At 42.0% G+C, this 18,633-nt stretch overlaps 1 protein-coding gene and 1 non-coding gene across 5 annotated transcripts; one reads left to right on the top strand and one right to left on the bottom strand.

The window, feature by feature from the left end:
• Positions 1-2,387: 2,387 nt before the first annotated feature.
• SDR42E1 (short chain dehydrogenase/reductase family 42E, member 1) lies at positions 2,388-15,942 on the bottom strand. 4 transcript variants are annotated; one of them, XM_016197897.2, is made up of 3 exons: positions 15,866-15,942; positions 5,911-6,004; positions 2,388-5,379 (listed from the first exon to the last, which is right to left on the bottom strand). In XM_016197897.2, the coding sequence occupies exons 2-3, from the start codon at positions 5,976-5,978 to the stop codon at positions 4,269-4,271; spliced, it is 1,179 nt and encodes a 392-aa protein (XP_016053383.2). In that variant the 5' UTR covers positions 5,979-6,004; positions 15,866-15,942; the 3' UTR covers positions 2,388-4,268. The 4 variants fall into 4 exon arrangements, with proteins under 4 accessions (XP_016053383.2, XP_016053365.2, XP_016053375.2 ...); XM_016197879.2 differs by lacking the exon at positions 15,866-15,942 and adding an exon at positions 12,458-12,948; XM_016197889.2 differs by lacking the exon at positions 15,866-15,942 and adding an exon at positions 9,594-9,634.
• Positions 15,943-16,540: 598 nt separating this feature from the next.
• On the top strand, positions 16,541-16,647 carry LOC148091021 (U6 spliceosomal RNA). Its single transcript, XR_015716071.1, has one exon. It is a non-coding gene; the product is annotated as a U6 spliceosomal RNA (small nuclear RNA).
• Positions 16,648-18,633: the final 1,986 nt, after the last annotated feature.

Raw genomic sequence — 18,633 nt, 5'->3', positions numbered from 1 at the left:
CCACCTTGGGGTGGCTTATGCCCAGGTGTCCAGGAATGCCCCCATGTGCACGAGCTTGAGCACTGTTCCCTAGCTTTATGCATTTTGGGGAGTCAATCCAAGGCTGAGGGAAGGGGAGGGCAGCTGGGAACCCTAGAACTAATGGAATTCATTAGCTGCAGTATCTCCTGACCTTAGAGAGGAAAGGAGTTGCCTTTCAGATAATAGACTGAGTTCTTTAAAGTAGTCAGTTTGCAGCTGAGATTTGTTGGGAGCACAAATAACTTTCCACTCTGCCCACATTCTTTCTCCGAATATCTTACAGCATTTAATAGCGCCCACATAGCATATGCTGGAGGACCTCATTTATTTACTGGACCTTATCTAGTCTTGACTTAGTTTACAAACAATTGTAAGTAGGTTGGCTGTTTTCCTGTCTTCAACAGATTAGAAACAGTAAACTATGTGCCAAAAGGGGGAAAATAGCATTCATTCAAGAAATAGTTATTGAACTCCTCTTTTGTGCTAGGCATTAGGGTTACAGTAGTAAGCAAGACAAAGTTCCTGCCCTCATGGAACTTACAAGCTTTAGACAAATAATTACAAACTATTATAATTGTGATGAAGACTATAGAAGATAAGCAGGGCACTATAAGAGCTTGTAGCAGGACCAAACCTAACTTGCTGGGATCATGGAAGGCCTCTGGAAGAAGAGACTTAAACTGAAGTATGAAATAAACATGCAGTCAAAAAAAGGAGTGGGGGTGTGAGGAACTTGGAACTCACAAACCTACAAGAAACCAGTGCAGTGAGGGCAGAGAAGTATGGTGTGAGATGAGCTTGTAGCGGTAGGCAGGAGGCCTCTTGGGTCACATTAAGGATTTCCACCCTGAACCATGGAGAGTTTTGAGCAGGGAAGTGACAGATTTACATCTTTATAGTGTTACTCTGCCTGGCATGTGGAGAATGGATTGAAGGGAGGCAGGCGTGGATGTAGGTGGAAGAGAAAAGAAGTTATTATTGGAGTCTAGGGGGGAGAGGTAACACCTGTACACTGGGCAGTTTTGAGCATGAGCAGAAGATAGAACCAATGTGCTTCAAGGTGGGTTAGATGTGCCAAGTTGAGGGGAGGCAAGGATCAAAGACTATCCCTGATTTCTGTCATGAGAACTTAAACAGATAATGATGACATTTACTAGGGAAAGAAAGCCTGTAAGAATTTGGTGGGATAGTGAATTCCATTTTGGATGTTGACCGAAGGGTACATATGAAATATCCAGGCGAAGATGCAGAGGTAGTTGGATAGATGGGACTGGAACTCAGAAGAATGGTCTGGGCTGGAACTATAAATTTAGTACTTTATATTTGGAATAGAGATGGAATTTAAAGCCAGGGGTTTGGACAAGATCACTTAGGGAAAAAATATTGTATTAGAAGACCTAGCTCTGAGCACTGAAGAAATCTACCATTTTAAATGGGAGTGGAGGAGATATGAAAACTGATGAGATGCAGTTTGTAGTAGCTGACTCCAATGATCCCCACCTCCTGGTATTCATGTCCTTGTGTGGTCTCCTCCCACATGGAGTAGAGCTAACTTAACCTAGGTAGCTAATGTATTGTAGAAATGACGGTGTATGACCACGGTTGTGGGTATAAAACCTTTTAAGACCTCAGAGAGACCTATGGTGGTACCTCAGAAAGCTGTTCTGACAGTAAGAATCTTAAGGGTATTGCCCCTCAGGGGTCTGAGCAGAAGCCCAAGGCAGAGAAGGACTTATCTCAAAGAAATTTGTGAGTGTAGCTTTTTTCTAATGGAGTCAACTGCAAATAAGACTCATAGGGGAAACATAAGGTATTGAAAATAATTATATTCACAGTAACACTACCAGCTTGAATTGAGATATAGCACAAAATCTAAGGAGGCTTTTGGATTCTACTGGGTGGAAGCAGAATGAGAAACTGTAGCTGTAAATATGGGCTACCTTTCACAGAAAAGGATGACTCAGAGGGTGGAGCCAGAGCCCAGACTCCAAGGTGGCCCCCATATTCCCCATCTCCTGCTAGTCACACCACTGGGTCATTCCCTCTCACACGGACTAGTGTTGACCTGTGAAACCAGTATACTGTGGAGTGACGGTGTATGATAAGCGAGAGTTACCTAGCATGCCCAAGTACCCAACCCACAGAAACTAGGAGGCACTGCTTGTTGCTTTAAGATGATATGTCTTGGGATAATTTATTACGTAGCAATAGATAATACCAGGAGGAAGACCAGAAGAGTGAGTTCATGGAAAGTAAGTGAACTATGTTTCAAGGAAAGAGTAGACAACTAGGTCAAATATGAAATGGCGAAATGTTTCATACCTGGATGAAAATAAAGCCCACATATCAATCTTGAATTTCATTTAGATTTATTGAGTGTGGAAAAAAACAACAAGCGAAACCCCACTATGCTCTTGGCCTGAGAAAACTGAGAAGTATCTATCAGTCTTTTGAAGGACTTCATCAAATACGTTTTGAAAATTTGTGATATCTCTCAATGGCAATGAATAAATGTTTTACTGTACTTATCTGGTCTATCAGTGACCTTCTCGTAAGGACACACCATGTCATTACTAAACTGTAAGAAGACTGTGAAGAGCAGAGAAACCTGCCTCAAAGCACCTAGAGTGTTAGATATGCTGTAGGTGCTCATACAAGCTACCCTGTGACTAAAAAGCAAAAGTATCTTATAAGACTCCAAAAATATTTTACCAACAACAATCGCTACCACATTTATGTTGCAATTTATAGATTAAAAGTATTTTCACCACATCTTATTTTATGCCCACAACAAACCCTGTGAGGTGGATAGCTAGGTTTATAGAAAGATGGTTATAAACTTGATTATACAATGATTGTACAATCATTCCCACTTCCCAAAAGAGGGAGCTAAGGCATAAGAGGCTTCAGTTACTTGGTTAAGGCTATACAAAATATTCATGACTGCAGGTCTTCTGGTAGGAAGCTGAGCACTTTATCCAAAACATCGAGGCAGCATTCACCAGGGATGGTTCATCTAGCATCCTCCTTCTACAAATACTCTCAGGACAACTCTAACATTACTTTCCACAGCAATCTATAATGTCTTATATTTTAATACTCTCTTTTCTGTAGCTGGAATCATGGAATGGGTAAAGATTCTCTCTTTTCTTTCCACTTTGGTTCCTATGTAACGGTCCAACTCGAGTATCTTCCCAGGCAGTCCCTGTGGGCAGCTAGACAATGCTGTCATTGTTCAAACCATTCCTCATTGGAAATTGCCTTCAGAGAACCAAAATTCTTCACAGTAAGAGAATTTCACAGTCTATTAGTTTATAGTTATGCTTTGCTTTTTAATTACAAATGGCATCATTAGTTTGGTTATCTTCCTTAATCATCAGATTTTTAGCTGTTTCCTACACTTCAACCTATCCTCAGAGACCAAACATTTACAAACATTGAGTATATTCAAACACATTTGTTACAGACTCTGAGGACATTCCATAGGCATTCCAGAAAAGTTAGTAGCAATAGCACCCTTTGAACAGAATACCCTCAGAAAACCCTCATAAGGAATGTATAGCAACAACATTAAAAGTAATGGCTTAAGTATGTTGAGTGGAACTTTATATGCAGATTCAAAAGAATCTTATGAGGTCAGATAAAAGTCTATTTGTTTAAACATCAAACATTAGCAGGTGGTCACACAGGGGTAATGCACTTATATCACAAAGGGCAAACACTAATTCCCAAAACACATGCTGTGAATAGCCAATGCCTCCCCTACAACAGCCATCATCTCCCCAGAGCGTTGGTCTGTAGGGATCTGGCCCAATTTGGTGTTTTTCACACATTTTCAAGCCTGTTAGAGGTTTGTCATTCCTGTGTCAGTGTGCATTTTAGTCCCTTTAAAGTAGAATCAGAGTGTATGGAACAAAAATAAGTACGTTTTTGGCTTCTGACAAATTGGGGTAAGGCATTTCCAAACTAAGTTTAGCTTCATGGCTCCAAAATGACTACTACTGAGTCCATTTAAAGAGGGAGAACACACACACGCAAAATTTTCAAATTTATCTGCTTTTATCTCCCATCACAGTTAGTACAAGGAATAAGAAATGAAGATTTAATTCGAGAATCTATTCTTAAATAGCAATTTGAAGAGCCAAAATTTGGCACCAGATACCTGTACCTATCTATCTATATTTTAAAAGTCCCCTTTCTTGAAAACCATCTCAGCAAGTATGGTCAGCTCCTTATTTTTAACTCCTTCATAGTGACAAAATCACAGAAGATAGCCATGTGGAAACTGCTATGACCAAGAGTAAGACCAACAGCCTGACCCAAATAAGACCCTCAGAGTCACGACTCCCAGGACTTCTGCCATGACCACGGGCTTTAAACCATTCTACTACCTCCTGGAAGTCAAATGGCTGAGGCTCATAACCTAGCTCCTTCTTGGCCTTCTCTAGGCTAACGTAATGTGTGATGCCAGTTTTGTAAACTTCTGTGCGGGTGAGGAAGGGCTGGAAGTTGTAGAGCTGACCCAAAATGAAGTAGGCCATCTCTGTTAGGAAAGCAAAACAGTAGATGAGGGTCAGGGGCAGGCGAATGGATGGGAATGAGTAGCCCAGGCCCTCAACCAAAGGCCGAAAGAACTCAAAGCTGTTCACAGGCTGGCCATCTGAGATGAAGTAGGGCTGCCCGGAGGCGATGTAGCCCTTGTCAGCTTTCAGGGCCTCTAAGGCCAGAATGTGAGCCTGCACCAAGTTATCCACATGGACAAATTCAACCAGGCTCTTGGGATCCCCGTACACAAACTTGAACAGGCCCCTCTCAATGTAGCTCACTATTCTGGGAAGGTGCCTTTGTTCTCCAGGCCCATAGATGCCAGCTGGCCTCAGAGCACAAGTTCTTAAGACATTATTGCTTCTTTCCAGGAATGTACCATTGGCTTCTAGCACCTTCTTCTCTGCAATAGATTTGGTCCGAGAATAGTGATCAGGATGGAGGTGAAGAGGTAGGTAAGGCAGAGATTCATCTCCATTTCTGATAACTTGACCTCCAAACACGACATTGAAAGTGCTAGTGTAAACTAATCTTGGCACCCCTCTCTTCTGGCAAACCTGGAGGATGTTATCTGTGCCGCCCACATTGACTTCTTGGATCAGTTTTCGATTCAGCTGCTCCCGCCCTGACATACCATACGAGGCGATATGGAACACACAAGTGATGTCCACATCCTGGAAGGCTTTCTCTATATCAGAGAGGTGGCGAATGTCTCCACGTATAAACTTGATTCCTTCTGGAATGGTTTGAGCAGGGCTGCTGATGTCTAACAGAATCACATGGACTCCCTTCTGGTTCAGAGCACAGCCTAGGCTGGAATAAAAAAGAGTAAAAACTGGATCAAGTCACTATTAAGCTATGCCTAGGAAAAGTGTGTAAAATAATTTACCAAGTTTTCTTGGCCTCTCCTGAATCCCTCACTTTACATGTTCCCTGGGGTAAGTCTTATGCAAATATTCAAAAATGAGAAGACTCACATCTACTTAAATTACAATGAGATGGTGGCATCTACATGTTACATTTTTTCCCCTGTGTTCTAGGACCCACCATCCATTCTTGGGAATATTTATGAATAACTAAAAGAATTGCTATTATTTAAAATTGTTTTTGGTGATGTGAATATCTCCCCTCCACAATTTAATGGCTTTATAAAGAATTTTTCTTAGCATGGAATATATCTGTAGCTCTCAATTTCAGCATCTGGGCAAAATAGTTCATTCCTGGATTAACACTATACAAACAAGTAAAAGTATACACTGTATTAATGTCAGAGTTGAAAGCTATACTTTTTTTCAGCAACTACCAGTAAAATAATTCATGGATATATTTTACAAATGCACTGACCGGAAACCAAAATAGCCACTTCCTCCTGTAATGAGGACAGTTTCCTCCGGAGATTTTTGGGAGTCCATCGGTGGCAGTCAAAAGAAAACTGGACCTATAAGAAAGAAGTATGCAACACTGTTACTGATCCAAATGCAAATATGTTTGTCCCTAATTTGGGGTTAACAAAAACAAAAAGGCAGTATGCTCTAGTAGAAACAAAAGCTAAGACCTAGGTTTTAGTTATGGCTGTGTGAAGTTAGCCAACTCCTCCTCCCCTTTCACTTCTTGGGTTTCAAATTTCTTCCTATGTAATAGGAGGACAGAAATATCTACCCTGCCTGCCCCACAAGGTCAATGTGAAGGTTCAATAAGATAACTACCTGGGAGTGCTTTGGAAACCACAAAGCATTCTCCAAATGAAAGACATTATTCTTAATCATTGGAAAAATTAGAGCCTTTTTGAAAAGAATTCATTCAGCCCCACTGGTGTGGCTCAGCGGTTGAGCGTCAGCCTACGAACAAGAAGGCCACAATTCGATTCCCGGTCAGGGCACATGCCCAGGCTGTGGGCTCGATCCCCAGTAGGGGGCATGCAGAAGGCAGCTGATCAATGACTCTCTCATCATTGATGTTTCTCTCTTTCCCTCTCCCTCTCTCTGAAATCAATAAAAACGTATTAAACGAAAAAAGAAAAGAATCCATTCAAATTTGGTAGGGAGAACCATTTTCTCCCATGTACCAGAAAAATAAAAAACAGAACTCTAAAGCCAATTTCCAACATCTTTTAAATTTAAAACAGCACATATGCAGCATGGTTTAATACTGGCGTTTTATTAACCCTATATATTTTTTTAAAATAGGGAGCAAAAATTTCCTTCATATAGCAAACCACATTCCCCACCCCCAGGGTATCATGTAAGTACTGCATGTGCTCAAGGCCTATGAGGGTCTCACTTCTCCTTCCCTCCCCGCCTGTGCCAAAATAATAATAACTGTATAAGTTATAGCTTATTAAAAATATCTATAATATTTTCTCAAGGCTCCAAGGCCCCATTCTGTCAAGAACAAGGCAGGACAAGCAAAGAGTGGGCCACTCAACTCTTCCCCTGTAGGAAGAAATGGAACAGGCAGGAGGCACGCGGGTCCTCAGATGCACTGGGGACATGCACACGCACGCACTCAAGTCATTAGACATCCATGTAACCAGGACCCAAGGTCTGCTGCCTGCTGCCACAAAAACCAAACTCGTTAGACGAGTGGAAAAAAGGAAAGGGGTTTTATTCAAGTACCAGTAACTTGAGGAAATGAAGGACTCTCGTCACAAAGTCCATCTCAACCCCTCAGTGCAGGCAGAGGTTTTTATGAGGGAGAGAGAAAGCAGGACAAATCGGGGGGGGGGGGGGGGGGGATGGGGGTGTTGAAAGGTTCTCTACGTGCAGACCAGCAGCATCTGTTCTGATAAGGATCCTGAGGCTGGTCAAGCGATGGTCTTCCTCACGCTGGTTCTTTGTCATCCTGTCTATGTTTGAAAACAGGCAAGTTTCCTGGAACTGGGATGACTGAAGGTCAGAGTTTGTATCTTCTGAAGTTAGTTCCTAGGATTCTTATACAAACGTGCTGTCTACCTACACGCTACATATTACTCAGTGTCAGCATTTACAGAAACCATGTAAAAAGAGCGGTGGGGTGGGTTATAATTTCCCAGTTGTACTCAGAGGTGTGGTTAGGCAGGAGCCTGCAAGCAACCCAGAACCCTACACTTGGACAAGTTTATCCCTCTGGGCCTGTTGCTGCATTTAAAACGTGGGGCTGATGATAAACTCAAAAGCTTATGAAGACTGAATGGGACAGTGTGTAAAAAATGTCCAGCAAAATGCCTGACATTATATGAGTGCTCCATGAGTGTGATGTCTCTAATTTCTTTTTCTTCAAACTCTAAGAGTTTGGAGATTCGCTTATTCTATTACACTCCCACATACCGTGATTAGTCTCTCAAAAGCACAAGTTCTTCTGAATAAGTGCACTAAGTGGATCAGCTTACCAGGAAAGCTAATCAGGTGGTTTATGTAGAACTCAGTTGTCACGATAGCTGACGACAAGATTCAGCAAGTGACTGTCTCAACGGCTTAAGGGTATGCGGAAAAGAATAATTAGAAATGTTAGAAAAACTAGAGAAATGGTGTGCAGGAGGCTGGTAGATTCCAAAGGTTTGACTAAGCAGTTGCCATAGCTGTGTTTACAAAAAAAGTCATGAAAAATGAATGTATTGGCATCCCTTTAATCTACCTAACAGTGACTTTACGATTGTATTATTTTCTGAGCGCAGAATGCTCCCTTTTGGATTTGGAGTAGCCATAAAACCAAATTTAGTCAATTCTAGTACGTAACATAATCACATGACTTTGTTACAGACACTGTTTCAAAACACAGTACATAGATGTCAGTCACTGACCTTTCAATCCAGACTTCTTACCCTCACCCGTGTGACCTGGGGGCAATCTCCCTCTCTGACTTCACCTCCCATCATTCTCCTGCCATTCCTACTCTACCTTCCAACAATATGAACTTTCTTTCCTTTCTTTAAGGACACGGACAATGGTGTGGAGAGGGACTGGGCAGGGGGATGGGACGAGGTAGAATGGGTCATTGGGGAGAAAAAGGGACATCTGCAATATTTTAAACAAACAAACAAAGATGCCAAGCTCATTTGTGCGTTGAGGCCCATTTCCTGGTTTCACCTCAGTGTCATTGCCTGGCTGTATCTTTCTCAACATTTAAGTCGGTTCAAGGGTCACATACTCAACTCAGAGAGGCTTCTCTGGTCGCCCCATCTAAAATAGCCTCCCTTACCATAAATGGTATTTGTTTTCTTCATGGCACATTTCACTACCTGAAATAACTTGTTAATCCATTGCTTTTTAGAGAGTAAAGGGAGGAAGGGAGGGGGGAGAGAGAGAGAGAGAAACATCAATATGACAGACACATCGATTGGTTGCCTCCTGCATGAGCCCCGACTGGGGTGGGGATTGAACTGGGGCCAGGGATTGAATCTGCAACCCAGGTAGGTGCCCTTGATCCGGAATTGAACCCGGGACCCTTCTGTGTGTGGGCAGATACTCTAACCACTTAGCCACACTGGACAGGGTTTGTGTTTTTAACTACTGATCTGCTTTCAATGGAATGTAAGTGCCATGAGAACTCGGACCGTTGGTCTCTTTCACTAGTGTGTCCCTACCAGAACCTGGTAAATGTTCAACAAATACTTGTTGAGTTTATAGATGATTTTGAACTGTGAAATACATCCCATTTAGTAAAATTATAATGGATATAAGTTATGCAGGGCCCTGCAGTGTCTAAGAGTTGTTGTTATGTATGCCAATTAACGCTGCCATTTTCATTTATCTCCCATAAAACTCTAGAATGAAAACAACATAAAACTAAATGCGACAGATTTCCTGCATCCTGGAACTTACAGGAAGGAGAGGGGCTTTTGCAAATACCCAGAGGACAAGGGGGAAAGGAGGAAAGATTACTGTGATTATGTTGTATAAGGTGCTGCGGGGGCACTGAGGTGGGTGGGCAGAGATTAATTCTGAAGGACAGATCAGCGAGGCCTTCATCAAAGAGAGAATATTAGAGTTGAACTGGGACAACAGGAAGCTTTAGGCAGGCAGAGCTGAGCGAGGGGGTTGGTTACTTACTACAGGGTGAGGAAGCATCATAAATGAATGGAATAGCAACAGGGAAGGCTGATGTTGGGAACCAATATGGCAAGTCTGTGGTGGCTGGTGTGCAAACTGAAGCGAAAGCGGGCAGCTGGTGAGTCAGGGCTGAAGGCAGCCTGAGCTACCTTGAAGACAGCTTTGAGTGTCCTTTCAGGCAGTCTGAATTCTATTTTATAGACAACAGAAAGCCTTTTCAGGTTTACAGAACTGGAATGCTAACTCTTGAGAAAGGTCAAGATTTCCCTGCAGGAGGGAGAGAGCCTGGAAAGAGGCAAGAGTCTAGGTAAGGAGTGACAAAGATCCGAGTTAGAGGGCTACTGGCGAGGGCAGAATGCCAGTGCGCTCAGCTGAAATCAGGATGAAGGCTGGCACGCAACTGAGTGAGGCGGCAGCAGGCAGAGGCCCAGGTGAAGTTCGAGGGAGGCGTTGTCACGAGGTTTTTAGAAATGTTCTGTCTGGTTAATCGAGTTTTGAGATGCCAGATAACAAAGTTTAAGATACTCTTAATCTCTCCACAAGAATTCCATGGTAAGGGATTCCAAAAATGGACAAGGCCTGAAAGAGTCCAATTAAGAAAATTCCAACAGAAATTCTTCTTAACCTTTAATTATTCTTGGTTTTGAAAACTGCATATTCCAGTCCAGTCATAAGACCACAGGTCAATCATGGCCCATGTGCACATTAATCATGCTGGGGATGTACAAGTTCAAATTATTAATGCTTCAGAGTAACTGCCAGGTCTATTCGTGCTACTCCTTATTACCTCCCAACTAATTCCAGAATGATCTGAGGCAAGAACTTGTATGACCTGATCAGGAGGGTCAGAAGAGAAAGGTGGCAATGAGTGAGGAAAAATTAATGCCTCAGGACAAACAGCAATGAAAAGCAGCCTATCCACCAGGTCAGTAAAACCCTTCTAGAGTACAGATTACCAGCTTTAATGGTGCCACCCAGGAGCCAGTTTCTCTCTTGCTGCCTCCTTACATCAATAAGTACAGAAAAACTGCAGCAAACACATTTTGCAGAAAACCAGTGTAAATCCCATAAACACTAAGCCAGAAAAGATAAAAAGTATACACAGTTTTTCTTCAATCAGGTGCCTGATTTTTATACACTTTATGGCTTCTGTTTTATTAATTCATTTCCATCTAATTCCTTCTAGGGGCTGGGCAGTCAGACCGGTGTTTATAATCACAATTGCTTTAAGGCTCTTCTAAAACATGGCTGTGTTCAGTAATTACTTTCCTCCGGGTGGTGGGGAAGGGTCACATCTGACCTGAGCAGTCATTTCAATGGATACAGTTTAAAGTTAAATACATGATGAAGAAAAAGGAATCTTAATTACAAACAGGAAAAAATGAAATTTAAAGCCTGCCTGACCTCCTGATAATATGAAGATAAAATGAGGGTAATAAAGTTGACATCTCATGGGGAAGTTATGAGAAGAAACTCATAAAAATGACTAGGAGTGCTTTAGATTTACAAAGGCCTAATTAAATGCTAAGGATCAGTAATAAGAACTTCAGATTATGCACACAGTTCCTTCATCCCATGAGTTCAAGATGATGCTACTAACCCTCTGGTATTACCATGCAATATACAAATCTAGGTGCCACTAGAATATGGAACAGAGAGGAGAATTGAAGATTGCTTTCTTAAAAATAAAAGTGTACAGTATTTACTGTAAAGAAGATAAAAATATCTCCAGGTAGTTTAACCCTATGATGACATGTTTTAAATGATTGCTCAAGGAAATCATTTAAAGGAAACTGTTTTTACTATACCGAGAGTAGAAAAATACACAGAGGCTAGAGGGCTTAGAAATGGTGCTGCTCAAATTCCATGCATGATCTGAATATTATTTGTCTTTAATATAAAGCAGTCAAAGGAATAAAGATAAAGACATAGCTAGAGATGATAAGGAGAGTAACCCTAATGCAGGTAAAAGGGATTTGAGGTGTAAAACCAAAAAGGACAAACACATTTGGGAGGAAATTAACTTAAGGGAACAGCATCAAGTGGAAAGTCGATATACTCATAAAAAATAGGGGTATTTGAGGACAATGTTTTGAATATAACTGAAGGTGGCAGTGCAGCTGTGTAACTCTTATCATATTAGGCCTATCAAATATTCTTGTCCACCTAGCTACCTACCCAAACTCCTTTTACTCAAATATTTGTTGCACAAAAGATTTTTGCAATTCTTCACAATGCTTATGACAAAAGTAATTACATAATTTTATAATAGGTATTTCCCATCCGATTCCCAAATTCCATGTGGGGAGTACCTGGCAGATCACAGACCCAGTAAATCCAAATGGAACGCGTGCTCTGCAACCTTTCAAATGCCCCTTTCTGCCATATCTGCAAGGACTACTACATCTGTACTTCCCTCTCTAGCTCAGCGTATCAGCCACCAATTATCAAGCACTTACTGTGTGCCAGGCATCGTACTGAGCCCTTTCCACAAATTATTCCTCCTGATGACAAGTACTAATTTGTTAATCCCAAATTTACTGACCTGAGTCCTGTGGGGGCTTTCACAGCTGCCATATTCTGCAACCTCACAGGGGGCCCTCCATTTCCTGGGAGGGTAGTGAGGAGGTGCCCCATCCTCTCCCATGAGACAGAGGTAATGAGGATGTAGGGTTAAGTTTCCTAGGTTGGGAATTAGAAAATCTGTGTCCTAGACTTGGCTCTCCCACCAATATCCTGTGTGACCCTGGGCAGTCACTGAATCTTTCTGATCCTGTTTCCTCCTTGCTAAAATGAAAATAATAACTATAGCTACATTTATTATTTTTTACAGGCTCAGGGCTTTAAAGGCTTTAAAGATTTACCATTGAAGCCTAAGGCACAGTCTTCTGAGGTAGTTATTAGAATTATTTTCAGCTTTTCAGATATGACGATAAAGTCTTGAAGGTTAAGCTTGCCCATACATGTAGCTGAAGTAAACGATACCACTATCTTAAAAAGATATCTGTACCCCCATATTCACTGCATTATTCACAACAGCCAAGATATGGGAACAACCTAAGTGTCCCTAAGTGTCCTCAACAGATGAATGGATAAATAAAAACACACAATGGAATATCACTCAGCCATAAAAAGAAGGAAATCCTGCTATTTGTAACATAAACAGAACTTGATGGCATTATGCTAAGTGAAATAAGTCAAACAGAGAAAGACAAATACTATGTATCACTTATAGGTGGAATCTAAAAAATGTTAAACTCATAGAAACAGTAGAATAATGGTTACCAGGGCTACCGGGGGTGAGGGGATGAGGGATGAGATGTTGGTCAAAGGGTACAAATTTTCAGTTATATAGACAGAATAAGTTCTGGGGATCTAATATTCAGCATGGTGATTACAGTGAACAATACTGAATTATATGATTTAAAGTTGCCAAAAGATATCTTTAAAGTTCTCACTACACCCCAAAATTCTAATTATGTGAGGTGATGCAGATGAACCTTATTGAACCTTACTGTGGTTATCATTTCACAGTATATGCATGTATCAAATCATCACACTGTACAGCTTAAAAGTACACAATATTATATGTCAATTATATCTCAATAGAGCTGGAAGAAAAAAATCTTTTAAAAAAGAAAATAAACTGGCCCACAAATGAGACATATTGTAAGTGGCTGAGCTAGACCTAGGGCTTGAAGCCAGGTCTGTAGGACTCCCCACCTGGGTTGGGAGAGTGCAGTCTTGTTCACTTGGCACTTGCACAATTTCTGTCACACCCGGTATCTCTGGTACTATGACTTACCTATAACATCTCATTTAAATCTAACCTTTTTACAAGAAATACAACCATTTTAAATGAAAACCTTACATTGCCACTTTAAATGGGAAATCACTATCATTTGTCATAAAGAGAGAGTAATCTTTCCCCAAAACAGTGAGATGAAAACAAAAGATGTAAATCAAGTCTAGCTAGATACAGATGCCAGTTGAAAGCTCTGAGCTTGCGGCCTGCTGTTTTGATATTGTACGTAGAAAATCCTAAAGACTCCACCAAAAAACTACTGGATTTAATAAATAAATTCGGCAATGTAGCAGGATACAAAATTAACACCCGGAAATCAAAGGCATTTTTCTACACCAATCATAAACTCTCAGAAAGAAAAACTAAAAAAATAATCCCATTTACTATTACAACAAAAAAATTAAGATACCTAGGAATAAACTTAACCAAAGATGTAAAAGACCTGTACTCAGAAAACTACAGGATGTTGCAAAAAAAAGATAGAGGAAGATATAAACAAGTAGAAGAATATACCAAGTTCATGGATTGGTAGAATTAACATCATTAAAATGTCCATACTACGCAAAGCAATCTACAGATTCAGTGCAATCCCTATTAAAATACCAATGGCATATTTCACAGATCTAGAATACTCCAAAAGTTAATATGGAATCCAAAAAGACCCTGAATAGAAAGAAGAACAAAGTTGGAGGGATCACAATACCAGATATCAAGCTATACTACAAAGCCACTGTAATCAAAACAGCCTGGTAGTGGCACAAGAACAAGCATACAGATCAATGGAACAGAACTGAGAACTCAGAAGTCGACCCAAGCCATTACGCTCGATTAATATTTGACAAAGGAGGCAAGAGCATACAATGGAGTAAAGACAGTCTCTTCAATAAATGGTGTTGGGAAAATTGGACAGGTACATGCAAAAAAATGAGACTAGACCACCAACTTACACCATACACAAGAATAAACTCAAAATGGGTAAAAGACTTAAATGTTAGTCGTGAAACCATAAAAACCTTTGAAGAAAACATAGGCAGCAAAATCTCAGACATCTGTTGTAGAATACGTTTGCCGATACATCTCCTAGGGTAAGAGAAACAAAGGGGAAAATAAACAAATGGGACTACATCAAAATAAAAAGCTCCTGCACAGCAAAAGAAACCATCAACAAAACGAAAAGGGAGCCCACTGTATGGAAGAACATACTTGCCAATGATATATCTGATAAGGGGTTAATTTCCAAAATATATAAGGAACTCATACAACTCAACAAAAGGAAGAAAAACAATTCAATTTAAAAACAGGCAAAGGACCTAAACAGACATTTCTCCAAAGTGGGCATACAGATGGCCAAGAGACATATGAAAAAATGCTCGAAGTCACTAATCAGAGATTCAAATTACGACAATGAGGTATCACCTCACACCTGTCAGAATGGCCACCATCAACAAATCAACAAATTACAAGTGCTGGTGGGGATGTGGAGAAAAGGGAGCCCTAGTATACTGATAGTCGAAACGCAGACTGGTGCAGCCACTATGGAAAACAGTATGAAGTTTCCTCAAAAAATTAAACATGGAACTGCCATTTGACCCAGTGATCCCACTTCTAGGAATGTATCCTAAGAATCCTGAAACACTAATCAGAAAGAATCTATGCACCCCGATTTCATAGCAGAGCAATTCACAATAGCTAAGATCTGGAAACAGCCCAAGTGCCCCTCAGTAGATGAGTGGATAAAAAACCTGTGGGACATTCACACCATGGAATACTACGCAGCTGTAAAGAAGGAGGATCTCCTACCCTTTGAGGCAGTATGGAAGGACCTGGAGAAAATTATGCTAAGCGAAATAAGCCCGTCAGAGAAAGACAAACATCACAGGATCTCACTTATATCTGGAATCTAATGAAAAGAAACTAACATACAAAATAGATCCAGAGAAATGGAAGCATGTAACTGACGAAATATAGAGGGAAGTGGGGAGGGAGGGAGCAGAAAGAGATTAACCAAAGAACTTATATGCATATAGGCATAACCCATGGCCACAGACAACAGTGTGGGGAAGGCCTGGGGAGGGGGCAGGAGTGGGGGGGGGGTCAATGGGGGGGAGGGGACATCTGTAATACTTTCAACAATAAAGATAAATTTTTCAAAAAATCAAGAAAAAAAAAAAAAAGAACAGTCGCTAGCCAGCGTTTCAGGTCTTAAAGACACTCAAGAGAGCCAAGCTGAGCCTGGCTCCTCAGAATCATAAAGAGCTGAAAAGCGAATTTTCCCGCCACCCGGGTCAGCGCCGCTCAGAACCGCGCCGTGTACCCCCTGCCACGGGCTCGTTTCACCTGGGCTGCCACCCCGCCCGGGTACAGCCAGGGTGGCCCTCGGGGCCCCCACCGCGGGTTGGAGCCCCGGCGCTCCCTCCGGCTCCGCCGGGCTCCCGCGAGGGGCGGCGTCGGGCGCAGGCACACTCACAGTAACGGCAGGCGACGCCGCGACGGCGAGCTGCGCGACACCGCGACCTTACGTGCCCGCTGCGGGCCCACCTCGGTGGCTCCCGAGCCTACTGACGGGCCTCCTAGAGCCACTCTCTGGCCTCTCTAGGAAGCCCGGAGGTCTTGGCATCTCTATGATGTGCAGGTTTCTCATCGGCCCTCACCTGTGTTGGGCCAGCAGGTTCACTCCGTGAATCATCCTCACGTGCCCAACTCCTATATTTCAGCGTCGGGGGAGCCCTTGGAGCCACATCTACTGCTAGTCCCACCTTAGACTTCCACCTCCATCTCTGTGTGCGCGCTCACACACAGATAGACAGACAGACAGACAGACAGACAACTCCTCCTGCTGAGCCTGATCAATAGCAGGGGATCAGCTCAGTCAGTGTTTCTTGGATGGGATGGATGGGTGGAGGGTAGATGGACAGATGGATGGGGCGTCATGAGACTCCTAAATATTTTAAAGACCCCTTGTATCTTTTAAAGTTTCTATTTATCTCTGAGTTCCCACATTTATGTTTTCCTGTGTTTCTGATTTTCACGACTTTTTTCCAGTTCCACTTCTCTGGTCACTGAGCAGGCAATAAGGCCAAGACTCTTTGTTGTGGAGGAAACAAAGACTTAAAAAAAAAAGCCACGTAAAAAGGAAGGTTGGGTGCTCGCTTCGGCAGCACATATACTAAAATTGGAGCGATACAGAGAAGATTAGCGTGGCCCCTGCGCAAGGATGACACGCAAATTCGTGAAGGGTTCCATATTTTTACTAAAAAGCTTCTGCACAGCAAAAGAAAACAGCCTCAAAATACAAAGGAACCCCACGGTCTGGGAAAACATATTTGCCAAAGGTGAATCTGATAAGGGGCTGATTTCCAAAGTGTACAAAGAACTCATAACACTCCGCAAGAGGAAAACAAACAACCCAATTAAGAAATGGGCAAAGGGCCTGAATAGACTCTTCTCCAAAGAGGACATACTGACGGCCAAGAGACACATGAGAAAATGCTCGACGTTACTAATCATCAGAAAGATGCCAATTGAAACTACAATGAGGTATCGCTTCACACCTGTCAGAGTGGCTCCATCAACAAATCAACAAACAACATGTGCTGGCGAGGGTGTGGAGAAAGGGGAGCCTAGTACACTGCTGGTGGGAATGCAGACTGGGGCAGCCACTATGGAAAACAGTATGGGAGTTCCTCAAAAGATTAAAAATGGAGCTGCCATTTGACCCAGTGATTCCACTCCTAGGAATGTATCCTAAGAATCCTGAAACATTCATCAGAAAGGATTTATGCACCCCGATGTTCATAGCAGCACAGTTTACAATAGCCAAGATCTAGAAACAGCCCAAGTGCCCATCAGTAGATGAGTGGATAAAAAAGCTGTGGGACATTCACACCATGGAATACTATGCAGCTGTAAAGAAGAATAATCTCGTACTCTTTGGGACAGTATGGATGGACCTGGAGAATATTATGCTAAGTGAAATAAGCCAGGCAGCGAAAGACAAACATCACATGATCTCGCTTATATGTGGAATCTAAAGAACTTAATAAACTGATGAACAGAATAGATTCAATGACATGGAAGCATAGATGAGACTGATGAATGTCAGAGGGATGGAGGAGGGCTGGTGGGTGGAGGGGGAGAGAGTAACCAAAGAATTTATATGCATATATGCACAACCCAAGGACACGGACAGTGGTGGGGAGCGGGCCTGGGGAGGGGGAAGGAATGGGGTGGAACGGGTCATTGGGGAGAAAAAGGGACATCTGTAATATTTTAAACAATAATAAAATTTAAAAAAAGAAAAAAAAGGAAGGTTGGCATCCTTACTCAGAGGTCTTCCAGAGAGGCCCATCGTTTGTCTCTGCCTCAGGAGTCTGGCTCTATGGAAAGTTTTAGGCTCTGTGTGGTAATTTGCTTGAAAGTTGTGCGCACACACGCAAACTGACCCATGGCTGGGAGGACTTCATTTTGGTGGCTCAAAGGATGGAGATTTTGACTTCCTGAATGAAGCTGCTCTTGCTTCATTCAGACTCGAAGAGGCTCATATGAAGTATGTCATTTACTGCTGTTTCCATTAAGAACACAAAGCCACAAGGGCAATCTCAATCTAAAAATTAATGAAGGCCAGGCAAAGAAGGCGAGGTCCCCAGCATTGGCCTCTCTGATCTTTTCCTCAGCTATGGTCCAGCCATAAATCTTAGGAGACTGAGATGTAGTTGTACCAAATAGTCTTCAGGAACAGCTTAGCTCTGGCTGCCCAGGCCAGGAGGCACAAAAATTAGAAGAGGGGAAGAGGAAGGCTAGTGAGGGCGTTGGGAGACCAGCTACATGCTCTTGAGACCCAGGAGTTCAAGGAGACTCCCTGGAGAATGCACTACAGAAGACAAACTTCCCTTGAAGAGTTCAGGTCCTCCGAGGGATGCCCAGATCTATTGCATGTTGACAGCACATGAGAAAAAGTGTGGCAAATTTAAATATTAATATTCTTGCACCACCAAAGATTCTTTTAAAATCTAAGCACTTATGTTTTAAAAGAAAATTACAAACTTTATATTTACTTCCTTAGTTTCTGCTGCAATTTTGTGAAATTTAGTCAAGTTGATTTTGTAAAGGTCTAAGCAAGAAATCAAAGATAGAAATGACCAGAGAAAGATATTGACCTCAGTGTGAGTTTATATGTCAATGCTTATTTAGTTTCTTTCTCCTACTAATATATCCAGACAGTGTGTACATTGCGTA

The sequence above is a fragment of the Miniopterus natalensis genome, chromosome 18, assembly GCF_054644295.1.
Source record: "Miniopterus natalensis isolate mMinNat1 chromosome 18, mMinNat1.hap1, whole genome shotgun sequence".
Taxonomy (NCBI): Eukaryota; Metazoa; Chordata; class Mammalia; order Chiroptera; family Miniopteridae; genus Miniopterus; species Miniopterus natalensis.
Note: the sequence above shows the minus strand (reverse complement) of the source record. Positions and strands in the feature narration are given on the sequence as shown.